This window comes from Pristis pectinata, chromosome 5 (genome assembly GCF_009764475.1).
Source record: "Pristis pectinata isolate sPriPec2 chromosome 5, sPriPec2.1.pri, whole genome shotgun sequence".
NCBI classification, from domain to species: Eukaryota; Metazoa; Chordata; class Chondrichthyes; order Rhinopristiformes; family Pristidae; genus Pristis; species Pristis pectinata.
Genome location: NC_067409.1, coordinates 110,890,039 through 110,910,031, shown reverse-complemented (window position 1 = coordinate 110,910,031; position 19,993 = coordinate 110,890,039). Strand labels below are relative to the sequence as shown.

The following is a 19,993-nucleotide window of genomic DNA, read 5'->3' as shown; positions in this document are numbered from 1 at the left end:
GTATCTTCTACACCATCCACAACACCACTAATCTTTGTACCGTCTGCGAACTTATTAACCAACTCATCTACATTTTCATCCAGGTCATCTATATACATCACAAGCAGCAGAGGTCCCAGTATGGATCTCTGTGGAACACCACTAGTCACGGACCTCCAGCCAGAATAAAAGTCATTGACCATTACCCTGTCTTCTATGGGCAAGCCAATTCTGAATCCAAACTGCCAAGTCATTGTGGATCCCATGCATCTTAATCTTCTAGATGAGCCTCCCATTGTCGAATACCTTATGAAAATCCAGGCAGACAACATCCACTGCTCTACCTTCATCGGTCACTTTCGTCATCTTCTTGAAAAACTCAATCAAGTTAGTAAGATGTAACCTGCCCTGCACAAAGCCATGCCAACAGTCTCTAATTAGGCTGTGGTTTTCCAAATGCTCATAAATCCTATCGCTAAGGATCCTCTCCAATAGCTTCCCTACCACTGATGTGAAGGTAATGCAGTCAATGATGTAGCAGAGACAGATCTGGAGTTGGAGTGGGGGAGGCTGGAATAGCCCTGGAACAAGAACTGTTCCACGTACACAACAAAAAGAAAGGTGCAGCTGGGGCCCATATGAGTGCCCATGGCTATCCCTTCGATCTGCAGAAATTGGGAGAAATTAAAAGACAAGTTCAGCCAAGCAGATGAGTGTGTTACTGGAGGGGAACTGGTCTGGGTCTATATTCAAGAAAGAAACGGAGGGCCCTATCACCTTCCTGATGGGGGATGGAGGTGTATAGAGACTGGATGTCTATAGTAAAGATGAGCCAGTTAGGACCAGGCAGTTGGATGTTATTGAAATAGTGGAGGGAATGAGGGGTGTCCCAAATGTAAGTGGAAAGGGACTGGACAAGAGAGACAGGCATGAAGAAATGGAGTTCAGTGGGGCAAGAGCATGCAGAAATAATGGACCTAATAGAACAATCTTGTTTGTGGAGTTTAAATAAGAGATAGAAGTGGGCAGTGAGGGGTTGGAACACTAGGAGGTTGCAGGCTGTGGAGGGGAGATCTCCTGACGTGATGAGATTTATAACAGTCCAGGAGATGGTACCCTGGTGTGTTTGTTTGTGATGTCCTGATCCAGAGGGAGGTACGAGGAGACGTCAGAAAGCTGACACCTGACCTCCATAAAATAGAGGCAAGCGCGCCAGACTACAATGGCAATCCCCCCTTGTCCCGTAGATTTGATAACAAGGGCTGGATTAGTCAGAAGTGAACAGAGTGCTGTAGGTACCAGAGGGGGTGAGGTTGGAGTGGGTGAGGAGAAGTCAAGGCAGTCAATGTGACATTGGCAATCGGAAAGGAAAAGATCAAGAGAATGTAAAAGGCCAGAAAGGGGGGTGGGGGTGGGGGGTGTGTGCAGCAGTCCAAGTGGAAATTCCTTACAATCTTACCAAGAATTAATTTTTTAAATCTCTGGTAGTTTGTCCATTTGGATTTCAAAATTGCTTAAAAGGGCTTAAAATACATTTTAAAATCTGGAAATACAAAAACAAAAAACCATTCTTAAAGGAGTGGGTTATGCAGCCCTTAAAGCCTACTCTGCCATTAAGATTGGGGCAGTAGAGTGGCACAGTTAGTACAGCTGCTGCCTCACAGCTCCAGAAACCCAGGTTCAATCCCATCCTTTGGTGTTGTCATTGAGTTATACAGCACAGAAACAGGCCCTACAGCCCAACTCATCCATACTGACCAAGACTTCTATCTGAGCTGGTCCCATTTACATGCATTTGGCCCATATCCCTCTAAACCTTTTCCATCCAAGCACCTGTCTAAATGTCTCTTAAACATTCTAATTATACCCCCCTCTGCAGCTTCCTCTGACAGCTATTCCATATACCCACCACTGAAAATGTTGCCCGTCAGGCCACTTTTAACTTTTTCCACCTCACCTTAAATTTAGACACCCCAACCCAAGGAAAAAGACTAAACATCCACCTTATCTACACCCCTCGTGATTTTACATACCACTAAGGTCACCCCTCAGTCTCCCATGCTCCGGGGAAAAAAGTCCCAGCCTATCCAGCCTCTCCTTATAACGCAAGCCCTCCAGCCCCAGCAACATCCTCTTGAACATTTTCTGCACACTTTTCAACTTAATGATGTCTACTATAGCTGGGCAACCAGAACTGCACACAATACTCCAAGTTTCCAAGTATGGTCTCACCAACAACTTGTACAGCTGTAACATGACATCCCAACTCCTGGACTCAATATCCAGACTGATGAAGGCAAGCATGCCAAATGCCTTCTTCACCACCCTGTCTACCCGTGATGGTACCTTTGGATGGGGGGGGGGGGGGGGGGGGGGGGGCGGGAGAGAGAGAACAGGTCACAGGGAAATTTAGTGGGGGAGTTGGATTACTCTGTCCCTGCATAAATTTGTCACTTACTGCACCAACAGGTCAACAGCAGATGCAATTTCTCTGGCTCTTCACTCTACTCCAGACCAGACGTCAGGCTGCTGTTCATTGACTACAGCTCAGTGTTGAACACAATCATCCCATCCAAACTCATCATCAAGCTTCAAGACCTGGGCCTCTGTACCTCCCTCTGTAACTGGATCCTCGACTTTTTCCATCGGCAGACCTCAGTGAGGATCGGTAACATTATCGCCTCGCTGACTATCAACACAGGTGCACCTCAAGGCTGCATGCTTCGCCCCCTGCTCTACAGTCTATACACACGACAGCGTGGCTAAGCACAGCTCCAATGTCACATACAAGTTTGCCAACAAGACAACTATTGTTGGATGAATCACAGGTGGTGATGAGTCAGCTTACCGGAGTGAGATAGGACACCTAGTTAAGTGGTGCTGCAACAACCACCTCTCACTCAACATCAGTAAAACTAAAGAGCTGATTGTCGACTTCGGGAAGGGAAAGGAGGGCAAACGTGCGCCTGTCCAAATTGGGGAAACAGTGGCAAAGAGTCAGTAGCTTTAAATTCCTGAGTGTTAACATATAGGATGACCTGTCTAGCCCCTGCGCAGAGATGCAATCACAAGGAAAGCACTTTTACTTTCTTAGGAAGGCTTGTCACCAAACAGAACAAATTTCTACAGATGTGTTGAAAGTATCCTGACTGGTTGCATCACAGTCTGGTAACGCAATTCAAATGTGCAGGAACATAAGAAACCGCAGAGCAGAATGGACTCTGCCCAATACATCACGGGCACATCCCTCCCCACCATCGGTAGCACCTACAGGAGGTGCTGCCTCAAGAAGGCAACATCTATCATCAAAGATCCCCACCATCCGGGCCATGCCAGCTTCTCGCAGCTACCATCGGGCAGGAGGTACAGAAGCCTGAAGTCCCACAGAACCAGATCCAGGAACAGCTACTTCCCTTCAACCATTCGGTTCTTGAACCAACCGGCACAACCCTAATCACTACCTCAGTATAGCAATACTATAAAGACTTTGATCACCTTGCACTAAAATGGACTGTTTTTTGTTCTAATTGTGTTCTTTGTTGTAAAAACTGTGTTTAATTTATATTTTTCTTGTGAATGCTGCTTATATGATGTTATGTGCCAGTGATGGTGCTGCAGTCCCTTCACTCAATGCTCTCTACAATGTCATCAGATCAGCTGCACCATACTGTCCCAGCATCGAAGGTAGCACAACCTTCTGCTTGGCATTTGCATGACTGAGCCCTTTGATACTGTCAGCTGCAGTCAGTTGCACCATTGAGGACGCAAGATCAGTCTTCCGGAGAGTAAACCCGTGGAAAACATTTGGCCTGGATGGTGTCCCTGGCCGTGTTCTTAGATCCTGCACAGATCAGCTGGCAGGAGTATTTGCAGACATCTTAACCGCTCCCTGCTTCAATCAGAGGTTTCCACCTGCTTTAAGAAGACTACTATCATCCCGGCATCTAAGAAAAACACGGTCACGTGCTTTAATGACTACCGCCCGGTAGCTATGACATCCAGCATCATGAAGTGCTTTGAGAGGCTGGTCATGCCACACATTAACTCCAGCCTCCCAGAAAACCTTGACCACCGCAATTCGCCTTCCGCCGAAACAGGTCCACGGCAGACGTCATCTCCCCGGCCCTACACTCATCTCTGAAATATCTGGACAGGAAAGACACCCATATTAGACTACAGCTTCACCTTCAATACTATAATTCCAAGCAAACTCATCACCAAGCTCCGAGACCTGGGATTCAACACCTCCCTTTGCATCCAGATCTTTCACTTGCTGCCCAACAGACTGCAATCAGTGAGGATAGGCAGCAACACCTCCAGCACGATTATTCTCAACACTGGTGCCCCACAAGGCTACATCCTCAGCCCCCAACTCTAACTCTCTGTACACTCATGACTGCGTGGCCAGATTCTGCTCTAACTTCATCTACAAGTTTGCAGATGATACCACCATAATGGGCCGTATCTCAAATAACAATGAGTCAAAGTACAGGGGGGAGATAGAGAGCTTAGTGGTGTCATGACAACAACCTTTCCCTCAATGTCAGCAGAACAAAAGAGCTGGTTGTTGACTTCAGGAAGGGGAGCAGTACACATTCTCCTATCTACATCAACATTGCTGAGGTCGAGAGGGTTGAGAGCTTCAAGCTCCCAGGAGTGAACATCACCAATAACCTGTCCTAGTCTTACCACAAAGACACCACAGCCAAGAAAGCTCACCAGTGCCTCTACTTCCTCAGGAGGCTCAAGAAATTCGGCATCTCTTTTGACACTCTACAATTTTTAAATCGATGCACCATAGAAAGCATCCTATCAAGATGCATCATGGCAACTGCTCTGCCCGGGACTGTAAGAAACTGCAGAGGGTTATGAACACAGCTCAACACATCACAGAAAACAGTGTCCCCTCCATGGACTTTACTTCTATACTTCTCGCTGCCTCAGTAAATCAGTCAGAATAATCAAAGATCCCACCCACCCCAGACATTTTCTCTTCTCCCCTCTCACGATCTACCTTGTTGTGACCTTGCACCCTATTGCACTACACTTTCTCTGTAGCTGTGACACTTTACTCTGTACTGTTATTGTTTTTACCTGTACTACATCAATGCACTCTGTACTAATTCAATGCAACTGCACTGTCTAATGAATTGACCCGCACAATCGGTACAAGTGACAATAATAAACCAATACCATCGGGGCAGAAGATACAAAAGCCTGAAAGCACGTACCTCCAGCTTCTATCCCCCTGTTTTCAGACTATTGAACGTACGATAAGATGGACTCTTGACCTCACTATCTACCTCATTATGACCTTGCACCTTATTGTCAACCTGCACTGCACTTTCTCTACAGCTGTGACACTTTATTCTGCATTCTGTATTGTTTTTCCTTGTACTATCTCAATGCACTGTGTAATGAACTGATCTGTACAATTGGTATGCAAGACAAGTTTTTCCACTGTACCTTGGTACATGTGACAATAATAAACCAATTCTTCATTGAAGACTAGCAACAGTACGAATAGCCAAAATGAGAGGTCGCTGTGGGACTCAAGCAAAGACTTATACTGGTAAAGGTTGCACTTATACACAGAATGGATCTGTTCAGTGATTAGCAGTGCTTGGTCCACTGAAACCCAAAATAGCAATCTGGTGTCAACATCCTTTTATCATTCTCAATGCTTTAAGTTCACTGTTGCCTTTTTCATTTTCTCTTTACTCCCATTTCTACCATTCCACTTTAACCTATCATTCATTCCTTGGTATTGAAAATCAGAGTGACGATACCATGACAGATTTCTTCCCAGATCAGAAAATGAAGTAGTTCCATCTGAAACAGGCAGCTGAATCTAAATGCAGCAAACTATGAAGGTGTGAGGAATGAGTTGGCTATGATAGATTGGCGAGCATGCAATGGAGAGGCAAGGACTAACATTCAAGGAATGAAAGCAGAAACTACAACTGTTACACATTCTTGCCTGGTGTAAAAATACAACTGAAAAAGTGACCCAACTATGGGTGACAGAAGATAAGGGAAAGTAGCAGATTCAAAGAGGAATCATAATATTGCCAGATAAAGACAACCTTGGGAACTGGGAGCAGTTTGAACTTCTTCAAGGAAGGAAAGAAATAATTAAAAGAGCAGAAGCAGAGAATTACATTAAACGTAAAGAACATCAAAATAATTGATTCATAAATATTTCTCAAGTCCCCTATAATCAGAAAAGGGAGAATTCATAATGCGGAGCAGAGAAAAGGCAGAGCAGTTAACATGCACTTTGGCATTGTTTTCACAGCACATGACCCAAATATGTTAAGGAACCAAGAATCAAATAAATGCAAGGAATTACAAGAAATTAGCATTAATGAGAAAATGGTGCTGGAGAAATTAATTGCATTGAAAGCTGATGTCCACAGGGCTTGATAACTTACATCCCTGAGCAATAAAGGAAGTAGCCAAGGAAATACTGGATGCATTGGTTATAATTCACAAGAATCACAAGTATGGATTTGTTCCTGCAGGTTGGAGGGTAGTAATTGTAACCCCCACTATTTAAAAAAAAAAGGAGACAACGAGAAAACGGGAAATTACAGACCAGTTAGCCTAACATCAGTAGTGGAGAAGTGCTGAAGGTGCTCATAACAGATGAGATGACAGAACACTTGGAAAACATCAACATGAATTTCTGAAAGGAAAATAGTATTTGACACACCTACTGGAGGAGTTTGTTCTCAGCATGCAATTGTGAGAAAGTCCAGGGAGAACCGTTAGATGCGCTGTATTCACTTTGCAGAAAACTTTTGGGAAAAAAAGAGTAGTGGACAAAATTAAAATGATGGTATTGGGGGAAAAGCGCATTAGCATGAAATGAAAATTGGGGAATTGGAAGAAATGGGTCCTTTTTGGGGTAACATGCAGTAACCAATGGGGTACCAAATGGATCAGTGCTTGGACTCCAGCTTCTCAATAACTTGGTTGAGAATACCAAATGTAATGTTTCAAAGTTTGCTGACAATACTAAACTAGGTGGGATTATAAAGTGTGAGGAAGATGAAACCTGGCTTCAGGACAGCTCGTGAGAGTGGGCAAAAACATGGCAGACGGAGTATAATGGATATAAATGTGAAGCTAGACACTTTCGTAGGAAAACAACCCAGCATAGTGTTTACAGAGTGTTAGATTGGGACGCAAGGACGTAGCGAGAGAGAGCTGGGTGCCCTTGTACACCTTGCCAATTATGACTGAAAGCAAATACAAAGATACAGTTAAGAAGGCAAATAGTATACTGGCCCTTGAGTACAGAAGCAAGCATGTCTTGCTACGATTGTATAGGACCTTGGTCAGACCACACTTGATGTGTTGTGCAGCTTTGCTCTCCTTCCCCAAGGATATGCTAGCCATTGAGGGAGTGTAGCAAAAGTTCACCAAACAGATTCCAGGGATGGTGGGACTGCTGCATGTGAACAGATTAAGTTGATTAGGTTTGTATTCACTGGAGCTTAATAGAATGAGAGGGCATCTATTTGGAACTTGGGTAAACAGACTAGAGGCTGGCATGTCTGGAATGAAGGGTTACAGTCACAGGTTACAAGGCAAGAGATGTGGAAATGATACGAGGATAAATTTCTTCACAGCTGTGAATTCACTACTAGAGAGAGCTATAGAGGTCAAATTTCTGAATATTTTTAAGATAGACAAATTTCCAGACACAAAACACATCAGAAATATAATATTATATTGAGGTAGATGATCACCTGTGATCATATTGAACAGTGAAACAGGCTCAAGGGGGTAAATGGCCTACTCCTGCTCCTATATTATATGTTGAGCAATTCTTTGTCAGACCTTGTTTTGTTTTATCCTTATTCCTGTATTCAATGTAATCATGTAACACATTTTATTATTTCCCTGTCATTTTGGTAAGTTTACTTGCTCCGTCCTTCCTTATAAGGTTGCACATCCGCAACATCCTTATTTTCTACAGTTCTGATGAAGAGTAATAAGTATCTTAACATTCCTCCTCTCTTGTATTAGGCATTGAAAGTTTTCTATACTGTCAAACAGTGTAATCAAGGTCAGAAAATTAGAGATATTTGTCTTTGCAATACATTATGGTACAGTTTCAAACTGTATGGTATATGGTACTAGTTTTATGGTACTATGGTACTACTTTCATGGTACTAGTTTCAAAGCTAGTTTATGGAAAACTATTCAAGAATGAAACTTTACCAAAAGCCATAAACCTTCAATTTACCTTCAGTTTATAATTTTGTAGCTCTTCTCTTAGGAAATTGCATTCTTGTCTAAGAATCTCCAGTTCTTGGTTCAAGGTATGCACTTTCAGTTCATTACTTGATTTCTCTAAATCCCAGGAATTATGAGTTCTGTTCAGATCATCCATCACTACAAAGCAATAAAAAAAAAACAAATACTATAAAATTCTTAGATAAGTAAAATATTGCATATGCTGCAAATGTAAAATGTGAATGGAATAGTTTGGAAATACTCAGCAGATCAGCCAGCGTCTGTAGTGACAGAAACAGAATTAGCTTCATGAGTCAATTGCCTTTCACCAAAAGAAACAACAAAAGACAGGTGCTAAAATTTACTGAGCTACATTGTCTTTTTTGCAGTTGGTTACCCAAGATATATCCAATGCCTCCATGCTTCATATTATTTTTCTCAAAAGAGATTTAACTTCTGCACACAGTTTATTAAAAGCTTGTATTTCCTTAACAATACTGCTAGTGTGTATGTTTCAGAGAAAAGTTATAAGAAATGTATAAAGAGAGGACATTACACCTACCTACATTAAGTGTACTGGGTTGAACTTGTACAGAATTTGGAGATCACCAGTGACTGAGGCAATGTACTGGCTCCAAGTTTTGAAATGAAGCTACAGACCATTATTTTATACTGTCGAGAAAAAGCTATCTTGAACTTAGCAGTTACATGATAGGATTAAGTTTCAGTGAGGTTTGCAAATTTTGTTATTCACTTGTGAAAAAATATAATTTTTTACCACACATCTGAATTTCTTTGCTTTATAGTGAAGTTTCCAGAAGCACAGGTAACTCTTCAATAACTTTATTTCCAAGCTCGTTACACCACAAAGTGATGGTAGGCCAGTCCAACTAAGACATCATATCTAAGCTTTATCATATGCACGCAAGTAATCTCTCCAAGTGCAAGTTCCCTAATTTTATTCCCCAACTCTGGAATTCCAATGTCAATAGATGACAAGATACTTCACAAATACTTGAGCTAAGGTTAGATAAGACAAGTTATAGCTCAAAGATTAAATCTGGGACCTTCTTAGTGTCAGTCAATTCCAAAGTATGCATGTACCTTATCCATTGGACAGTGAGAGAAAACAAAATAGAGAATATTCATTATTACATAATTATCTTATTCTCCCAGAACAGCAAGACTACGCTTTCCACAACAAGCACAGTGACATTTAAAGCTTTCTTCTACAACATCCTAGAAAGATGTACCTTGACGGGTCTCAACTTCACTTCGTAGCTGAAGAATTTCTACTTCTTTAGCTTGCAATGTTTCATTCAGAATTCGGACAGAATCCATCTGTTCCTTGATCTTTATAAAACAAAGTTTTTTTTTGTCAGTGGTAATGAGAACAACTGTAAGAATATCTCTTCATTAACTCATAAATCCCACAAGGGAAATTAAACAAAACTGAGGATGAAGAGCTCTTGCTCTTTAATGCTTGGCCATCACATAGCTAGTTACTGTTGAAATAAACTTTAACCACAACCAGGAAGCTATGCAAAAGAATATAGAATGAACAGAAGATAACATACAAAATATATCAATCCAATTTCACAAAAAACTCCTCCTTTTGTCATCACAGGACAGATCGCAATATCTTCATCTTATTCTTTTCTTGACAAGACTCTGAGGAGCCCTGGGTCAGGCCCTGGGGAGTGTTGTCGAAAAGAGGGACATAGGAATATAAATAAATGGTTCCCTAAAGCGGCATCACAGGTAGACGGGGTGGTGAAGGTGGCTTTTGGCATGCTGGCCTTCAGCCAGGGCATTGAGTTGGGATGTTATGTTATTAGGTATACAAGATGTTGGTGAGGCCACATTTGAAGTATTGTGTTCAGTTTTGGTCACCCTGCTATAGGAAAGATGCCATTAAGTTAGAAAGTGTGCAGAAAAGATTTATGAGGATGTTGCCAGGACTGAGTTGTAGGGAGGTTAAGCAGGCTAGGACTTTATTCACTGAAGTGTAGGAGAATGAGGGGTGATCTTACAGAGGTATATAAAATCATGAGGGGCATAGATAAGGTGAATGCACAGTCTTTTTCCCAGGGTTTGGGAATCAAGAACTAGAGGGCGTAGGTTTAAGGTGAGAGGAGATTTAATAGGAACATGAGAGACAACTTCTTCACCCAGAGGGTGGTCTGTATATGGAATGAGCTACCAGAGGAAGTGGTTGAGATAGGTACATTAACGACATTTGAAAGGAACTTGGACAGGTACATAGATAGGAAAGGTTTGGAGGGATATGGACCAGACGTGGGCAAGTGGGACCAGCTTAGATGGGCATCTTGGTCGGCATGGACCAGTTGGACTGAAGGGCCTGTTTCCCTGCTGTATGACTCTGACAGTGAAAAGTCATAAACACAAAAATAAATCCATAACTACCAGCTTCAGTTGACTCTGACAGTGAAAAGTCATGAACACAAAAATAAATCCATAATTACCAGCTTCAGTTGTACAATGTTTAAATTTAAAATTCACATAAAATTAATCATGCACCATAAAATAATGATGTTCTCTTTATATTTTATTTAAACATGACTTTCAACTTTTATCTGTAACAAGATATCAAAATAGAAACACATCATAGATACTACCATTCTTTCGAGCCTCTGTCTCATCTTGTCTCTTTCAATGCAGACTTCCCGATAAGCCTGGTAAGCTTTATTCACTTCCTCCTGTCCAAAATAACTTTTCTCATTGTCAAGAGAAGCATTAAGAAGCTGAAAGTATGGAGCAAAAACGTCTTTAAGCAGCAGTTCATATAAATCATCCACTGTATATTCATACATGAAGACAAATCGGCAATGAAGTCTTAGATTCCTATTATAGAACGAAATTCTGAACTAAAGAAATGCTGTTTGTGTCCTTCAAGCAGTCAGAGTACACAAAGATTGATAATTTGAACTCGTGTTTGTACAATGAGTCTTAATATTACAAAATAAAGCAAATTTAATCATATTCAGAGTGACTGAATAACTTTCTCTAAAAGGATCTTATTTTACACTTTAAATTTTATGCCATCTACAAATACATTAAATAATACTGGATCAATGTCTAATCAAAACAACAGAAGCACAGGTCCACAGATTTGAGTCCTAAACTGAAACAGGGGTAATTTTGGGGGAATTAGGCAGGATCTAGCAGAATTCGATTGGGAGAGCCGGTTTGAAGGGAAGGGAAGGGAATAAATGGCAAGTGGGAGGCTTTTAAGAGAGTGACATCAAGAGTCCAGGAGCAGCATGTTCCTGTTAGGGTGAAGGGTAAACTTGGCAAGTTTAGGAAACATTGCCTTAGAAGAGATATTGGTTCTCTGGTCAGGAAAAAGAAGGAAGCATACATTGGGCTTAGGAGGTTTGGGACGAGTGAATCCCTTGATGACTATAATAAGAATGCTCAAGAGGGAAATCAGGAGGGCAAAGAGAGGGTATGAGATGGATCTGGCAGGTAAGGTTAAGGAAAATCTCAGAGGTTCTATAACTATATTAAGACTAAAAGGGTGGCCAGGGAGAGGGTAAGTCTCCTTAGAGATCAGCAGGGCCGTCTGTGTCTCGAGCCACAGGAGACTGGTGGGATTTTTAAAGAATATTTCTCCTCAGTATTTACAAATCTTTTAGAGTTTTTTTTTAGAGAGATAACCAAATAGGTAGATGAGGGTAGGGCAGTGGATGTTGTCTGTTTGGACTTCAGCAAGGCCTTCAACAAGGTCCTGCATGGTAGGCTGGAAGGTTAGGTCCCATGGAATCCAGGGAGAGCTGGTTAGGTGGATTCAAAATTGGCTCAGAAGTAGGAAGCATAGGGTGGTGGTTGAAGGGTGTTTCTCGGAATGGAGCCTGGTGTCTAGTGGTGTGCCGTGGGGGTCGTTGTTGGGACCCTTGTTATTTGTTATTCATATAAATGATTTGGATGCAAAAGCACAAGGCTTGATCAGTAAGTTTGCGGACAACACAAAATTAAGAGGTGTTGCTGATAGTGAAGATGATGGTGCATTTTGGTAAGTCAAACCAGCCTAGGACTTGTACTTTGAATGGTACAGTACTAGGGAGTGTAATGGAACAGTGGGACTGAGGAGCACAAGTGCTTAGTTCGTTGAAAGCGGCAGCACAGATAGACAGGGTGGTGAAAAAGGTGTTTAGCATGCTGGCCTTCATCAGTCAGGGCATTGAGTATAGGAGTTGGGACATTACGTTACAATTGTACAAGTCACACTTGGAGTACCGTGTACATTTTTGGTCACCCTGTTATAGGAAAGACGTGGTTAAACTGGAAAAAGTGCAGAAAAGATTTACGAGGATGTTGCCAGGACTAGAGGGCCCGAGTTATAGAGAGAGGTTGGCCAGGCTAGGTAGGTTTCTTGGAGCATAGGAGAATGAGGGGTGACCTTATAGAAGTGTTTAAAAATTATTAGAGGCATAGATAAGGTGGACGGTTACAGTCTTTTCCCCAGAGTAGCGGAGTCCAAAACTTTTAGGGTTTAGGATGAGAGGGGAAAGATTTAAAAGGGACCTGAGGGGCAACTTTTTCACGCAGAGGGTGGTGAGTATATGGAACGAGCTGCCAGAGGAAGTGGGTGAGGCAGGTACAATAGTATCATTTAAGAAGCACTTGGGTAGGTACGTGGAGGGGCGGGACTCAGTGGGATATGGACCGAATGCCAAAAATTGGGACTAGCTGGGTGGGCACCCTGGTCGGCATGAACTGGATGGGCCGAAGGGTCTGTATCCATGCTGTATTGCTCTATGACTTTGACACTGAATAAGAAAAAATATTTTACTGTTTGTTACTTCTACAATCTACCCTGATGATCATAAAGTCTACCAAAAATATACAAATCGTGGTTAAATCAACACCAACTTCTTCATAATTCTAGTTAATATCTATTAGAGAGCATTCATTTCTTAATTCACAGCAGAGTATTTGAGCAAATTATAAAAAAAACAGAAAATTTTAAAGTGCTTTAGTAATAGCTTAATATTGATAGAAAGATAGCAAAGTTTATAGAAGAGGCAGAGAAATGGCAGCCATAACTTAATTGCGAATTAGAATGCTAGAATAAATCTGGAAATGGAAAAAACGGGAACAATCTGGGAATGGAAAAAACAACAAATGGTCAAGAATGGTAGCAAAGTGGTTAAAATCCTTGACTAGAAATCCTGGACAAGTAATCTAGAGGCCTGATCTAGACTCAAATCAAATCTCACTGTATGGTGGGGTGGGGGAGGGGTTGGTGGAGGGAATTAAATGTAATCAATTAAACTAATCCAAAATTAAAAGGTTAGTTTTAGTTGTAAAAATACTTTAAAATCTTTACTTGGTTATAATTTACTTCAATTTGGTCTATTCTTAACTGGCCTTTAAAATGGCCCATCGACCAACTCAAATTAATACTCTCTCGCAAGATCCAGACTTAAGGTAGCTATAGAGAAGGATAAGTATGGATCTTGCAGGAGAGTACTAAATTGGAGCAGGGCAGATTACGGGAGTATTAGGCAGGAACTAGGAAGAGTTAATTGGGAACCGCTGTTTCTGGGCAAGTCCACATCTGACATGTGGAGGGTGTTTAAAGAGCAACCTCTCAGAGTACAGGACAGGTATGTTCTAGTAAGAAGGACAAAGGTGGCAAGGTAAAGGAACCTTGGATGATGAGAGAGGTGGTGAATTTAGTCAAGAAGAAAAAGGAAGCATACGTAAGGTTCAGGAAACTAAAATCAAACAGAGCCCTTGAGGATTATAAAGAAGCCAGAAAAGAACTCAAGAAGGGAATTAGGAAAGCCAGAGGGGGCCATGAGAAGTCCTTGGCAAGTAGGATTAAAGAGAATCCCAAGACATTCTATACAGACATCAAGAGCAAGAGACTAACTAGGGAGCAGGTTGGACCACTTAAGGATAAAAGAGGGAACACGTGCTTGGAGGCAGAAGATGTGGGAGATGTCCTAAATGAGTACTTTGCATCAGTATTTACCAAGGAGAAGGACGTGGAGGATAGGGAGATCAGTGATAATATGTTAAGGCATTTTGAGATAAAGAAAGAGGTAGTGTTGAGTCTCTTAAAGAACATTAAGATGAATAAGCCCCCAGGGCCTAATGGGATATATCCCAGGTTATTGAGGGGCAAGAGATGAGATTGCTGGGGCCTTCACCAAAATGTTCACGTCCCCTCTAGCCACAGGTGAGGTCCCAGAGGACTGGCGAGTAGCTAATGTTGTTCCATTATTCAAGGAGGGAAACGGGGATAATCCTGGAAACTAGACTGGTGAGTGTCATGTCAGTGGTAGGGAAGTTACTGGAGAGGATTCTTAGGGATAGGATTTATGAGCATTCGGAAAACCACAGCCTAATTAGGGAGTCAACATGGCTTTGTGTGAGGCAAGTGGTGTCTTACTAACTTGATTGAGTTTATCGAGGAGGTGACAAAGGTAATTGATGAAGGTAGAGCTATGGATATATCTACATGGATTTTAGTAAGGCATTTGACAAGGTCCCTCATGGGAGCCTCACCCAGAAGATTAAGATGCATGGGATCCATGGTCAATTGGCCATTTGGATTCAGAATTGGCTTCTCCCTTAGAAGACAGAGGGTAGTGGTTGACAGGGCTTATTCTGGCTGGAGGTCTGTGACGAGTGGTGTTCTGCAGAGATCAGTTCTGGGGCCTCTGCTGCTTGTGATAACATATAATTGACATGGATGAAAACGTAGGTGGGTGGGTTAGTAAGTTTGCAGACGATACGAAGATTGGTGGTGTTGTGGATAGGTACACAGCCAAAGGATACAGCGGGATATAGATCAGTTGCAGATGTGGGCGGAGAAATGGCAGATAGAGTTTAACCCGGCCAAATATTAAGTGTTGCACTTTGGGAGATCAAATGTAAAGGGACCGTAGACTGTTAATGGCAAGACACTTGACAGTGTTGATGTACAGAGGGATCTTGGGGTCCAAGTCCATAGCTCCCTGAAAGTGGCTATACAGTTTGATATGGTGGTAAAGGCGGCACATGACATGCTTGCCTTTATTAGATAAGGAATTGAGTCCCAGAGTCAGGAAGTTATGTTGCAACTTCATAAAACTCTAGTTAAGCTGCATCTGCAGTATTGTATTAAAATCTGGTTGCCCCATTACAGGAAGGATGTGGAGGCTTTGGAGAGAGTGCAGAAGAGGTTCACCAGGATGCTGCCTGGATTAGAGGACATGTGCTATAAGGAGAGGTTGGACAAACTTGGGTTGTCTTCTCTGGAGCGGTGGAGGCTGAGGGAAGATCTGATAGAGGTTTATAAGGTTATGAGAAGCATAGACAGAATAGGTAGCTGGGATCTTTTTCCCAGGGTTGAATGTCTAATACTAGAGGGTATTTAAGGTGAGTACAGCATTTCCATAGCGTTTTAGGATATATCTCATCAGATCCCGGGAATTTATCAATCTTGATGCATCCCAAAACATCTAGTATGTTCTCCTTAATGCTAACATGCTCCAGAACATCATGGTTCCTGTCCCTGACCTCCCCCCTCTACCATATCTAACATATAATGTTTCAGCACAGACTAGAAGGGCCAAATGGCCTGTTTTCTGTGCTGTAGTTTTCTATGGTTTCTATATCCTGAACGTGAAAATGACTGCCTTCAACATCAAGGCAACATTTGAATACGAGTGGTATCAAGGAGCCTTGGTGAATCCCAAGTCAACTGGAACCATGAGGAAAACCCTCCGCGAGCTGGAGTCATGCCCAGCACAAAAGGCAGTGGCTATGGTGGTTGTGGGCCAATCATTTCAGCCCCAGGAAATCACTGCAATAATTCCCCAAAGCAGCATGCCAAGCCAGCCATCTGCAGCTGCTTCAAAGATATTCCCTTCATCATGTCAGAACTGGAGATGTTCTGTGACAACTGCACACAACTTACTTCTTTCTGCAATCCATCAAATGATGAAGCAGGCCACGGTTGCATGCATTTGGACCTTGATAACATTCAGGCATTTTCTAATTCACGACAAGCAACATTTACACTGCTTAAATGCCAAGTAATGATCTTCTCCACAAGAGGGAATATCACCAACTACCCTGGATAATCAATGACAAGGGTAAGTTTTTTTTTTAAACACAGAGAGTGGTGGGTGCGTGGAACGCACTGCCAGCAGAGGTTGTAGGGGCAGATGTATTAGGGACATTTAAGAGACTCTTAGATAGACACATGAATGATAGTGAAATGGGGGGGCTACGTGGGAGGTAAGGTTTAGATAGATCTTAGAGCAGGATAAGATGTCGGCACAACATTGTGGGCCATAGGGCCTGCACTGTGCTGTAGTGTTCTATGCTCTATGTTACCACAAAGTCTCCTACCATCAATTATCAATATCTGAGAACAACCATTTACCAGAAATTTAACTGAACACCAACATAAATAATGTTCTGCTACAAGAGCAGGCCAGAGGTTGTATATCCTGTCGTTTGACTCAACCCCTAACTCTCCAAAACCTATCAATGGTCTTCAAAGCAAGCTTAAAAGAATGCAAATAAAACAGCCCATGACTACTCCAAACCTCAATGCCCACCTCCGATTAACAATGTACCATAGCTGTTGTGTGTACTGTATACAAGATGTCCTGCAGTTACTTGCCAAGGTTCATTCAGTAGTATCTCTCAAATCTGCAACCTTCACCACATAAAAGCATAACAGGAAATATCACCACCTTCAAGATCCCTTCCAGGTCACAGTGTCCTGAATGGAAATATAATTGTTATCCCTTTATCATTGCTGGTTCCAAATTTCCTAGTCAATTTCACCTGCAGCAGTTCAAGAAAGCAGCTAGCTCACCACTACATCTCTTAACTGTCCGATAAACTGGCAAAGGAAGCATTTTAGCTAATTACAAGTGGATAATAAATAAAGATCTTGCCAGCAACATTCACAACACATAAATGAATTAAAAAGCATTTACTGCCTTTTCTTTTGTCTCATTTGAGTTTTCCCCTCAGACAGGTATTATATTAGACATTTCCCCTTGTTCTACATCAGAGAATTCACTCCAAGATAAAGTCAAATTGAATTTGAGAAAGTAATAATAGGGAATTAATCTTCCACCTGTAGTTTCAAGGTATCATTAATCTATATTTTGCTGGAAGATCCTAAATAGAGGTAGAGATAGTTAGGGTTGGGAGAAGGAGGTGGGGACAGAGGCAGCAGAGTATGAGGTGAGAATAGAGAAACAAAGTAGGGGTGAAGGTGAGAGACTGACAGTATTTTCAGGGGAGACCATGCAGGTGGAAAATGAAAAGGAAATAAGAAGGACTTTTGGGAGAGAGCGAGAAAGCCAGGAGACAAAGCGAGGAGGCAAATTGTTAAATATTAATCTCCAATGATATTAACTCACTCTTCAAAACTAATTATTAACTTCACAGTTCAACACAAAATAATTTACCCTTTCCTCCAGCATCCGAGCTTTTTTCTTCAAGAAAGAATTTTCACTCTCCGTTTGCTTTAATCGTTTTTTGATATCTTCGTAGGCTGTGACAAGTGCAAAGTGGGAACCAACAGATTCATCGCCTGAAGAACCTGCAATGGGACTATACCTGAAAGGTGTTGCTTCAGGGCTTGCTCCTTCATGATTTAAAATAGAAATATCATCTTCTGCCCCTAGTGCTTCCATGTTCACAGATTCACGAAGTCTCAATGACGGCAGGAGCCACAGCTCTTCTACTGAGCAGTGCAGGCCACTTGTCAATCAAAATAAAAATAAAACCAATGTTAATCTGTTGAAGGTAGTATCTCCTCAAGAATACAGCTTTGTATTTTAATAAATGTTGTTTCAAGACATATGCAAAAGTAACCAAAGTAAAACCCAACTCTCAGGTCACTTAAGCTGTTTAATAAGCAATGACTTTGGATCATTTTCATCTCCCCAATAATTTGATGCAAAACACTGTTGAAGAAAGGATTTGTTCATTTTTAATATATGCCCACTTGTAAAAAATACATTTTACAACCTATTCAAATTTCTCCTTTAAACTAGGAGGGAACTTTAAGCAACACCACACATTAGGAAACATGAGCATAGAAGCCCTGTTCGCCTTTCATCCCTTCACAGAGTCTGGATTTTTACAATCCCAAGTTAATGCTTCCTCCCCAGTCACATTCAGCTCAAATACCATCAAACTGCTCTCAACTCTGACCGAATGGACTAGTCTCCAAGACAACCTGACACCAACTACAACCTTTTGGTTTCTGCAGTGGCTTCTTTGATACCAATTATAAATCTTGTTCACTTTCATCTTCTTGCTGCTTCCTTCCACTTTACCAAGCACACCCTACTGTGATTGCCTGCACCACATGTCCAAAGCACAGCAAGTTTCTGCTAAAGTATAGTGGTCCCAAGGGAACATGCAGAAATTATTTGTCCAAGAGTATATGCTCGATTCTTCTTGTTGTCCATATCCAAAATGAGTTGACGCTATTTCTCTCCACCATGAGCTGAGGGTTACAGAGACAAAGAGATGAGATGTGGAGCAGATCAACCTTGATCATATTGAATGGCAGGAAAGGTTTGAGGGTCCGAGTGGCCAAACTCTGCTGCTATTTTCTTCTGTTCTTATGAAATCCAGATTTACATCCGTAAAAACATTGCTGAAAAAATTAATGTTTCTACTGCTCTTCTTTTGTTGTCATAGTATCAGTTTTGTCTAACTTTTAGTTTTGTCGTGGATGTTCTTCCTAAAAACTTCTTCAGCACATCCTCTTTTCCACCTATTCTAGCACCTAGAAAGATGAAGTTTTCAGTTGTATTGACTTGGTCATCAGCTTTGTTGAATTCTTTTAGCATTTCAGATGACAGAACCCTTGTTTTCTCAGTAACAAACTAGCTCTCACTCCCCAGCGTTCAGAAATTTTCTTCACTTTCAGTCAATGTAGTAGTATCACCTGCTTATTTTAAATTATTGAATATTGTATTTTAAATTATTGAATAGTACCAACAACAATAGAAACACAACGAGCCATATATAAATGTTAGAATCTATTTATTAATAACTACTTGTAATAATAATAGAAATAAAAATGTTAGATATTAGACATTGACCCCAAAAATAAACTCGAAGTGTGTGTGTGTGTGTAGCAAATTCCCAAACCCCAAGTCCAGGAATAATTCTCAAAGTTCAGTTCAGCAAGTCATAAGGTAGAACGATGAGCAAAGGCTTCTGAAAACCACAGTAGATTGTAGAGAAAATGTAGAGAGAATTTACAAAATTCACATGTTCCACGATGGAACCCACACAACACCTCAATCATCGAAGATCTCCCCTGCTTTGTTCCGAAGTATCTGCCACACAGAGGGCATTCGATATGTGGACGCCCACAGATATACCTGCTTTCCAGTACAGGTTAATGACAAAGTGGACTCCACAGATTGCTCCAAAAATCCATACATGGATTGTATAGTGACAGTCACAGCTATTGTTCTTCATCCATAGATACAGAGTCTGGCAGTCAGTGTCTCTCTCTCTCTCTGTGCAACTGCCAGTACGCTCCAGTTATAGTTTCTTTCTCACTTGCAGTAGTCAGATAACACCACACACACACACAACTACACTACTGTCCAGGTGCCTTAAAGGGACACTCACCAAGTAGAAACCTGGCTCATAACAATATTTAACCCCTCCTTGCTTTGTTTCTGCTTCAACTGCTCAGTCCAGAAATGTCAATGATGCACTTGCTCTATAGGTTATTGTGATAAGATGCACA

General features: G+C 41.6%; 1 protein-coding gene across 1 annotated transcript in view; it reads right to left on the bottom strand.

The window, feature by feature from the left end:
• azi2 (5-azacytidine induced 2) overlaps positions 1-19,993 on the bottom strand; it is a 68,589-nt gene that overhangs the window by 39,232 nt on the left and 9,364 nt on the right. Inside the window, exons 2-5 of the mRNA XM_052016189.1 lie at positions 17,679-17,973; positions 10,866-10,991; positions 9,480-9,579; positions 8,237-8,385 (exon numbers count right to left, since the gene is read on the bottom strand). Coding sequence (XP_051872149.1) covers positions 8,237-8,385; positions 9,480-9,579; positions 10,866-10,991; positions 17,679-17,906 — 603 coding nt within the window. The 5' untranslated portion in view covers positions 17,907-17,973. The remainder of the gene's footprint in view (positions 1-8,236; positions 8,386-9,479; positions 9,580-10,865; positions 10,992-17,678; positions 17,974-19,993) is intronic.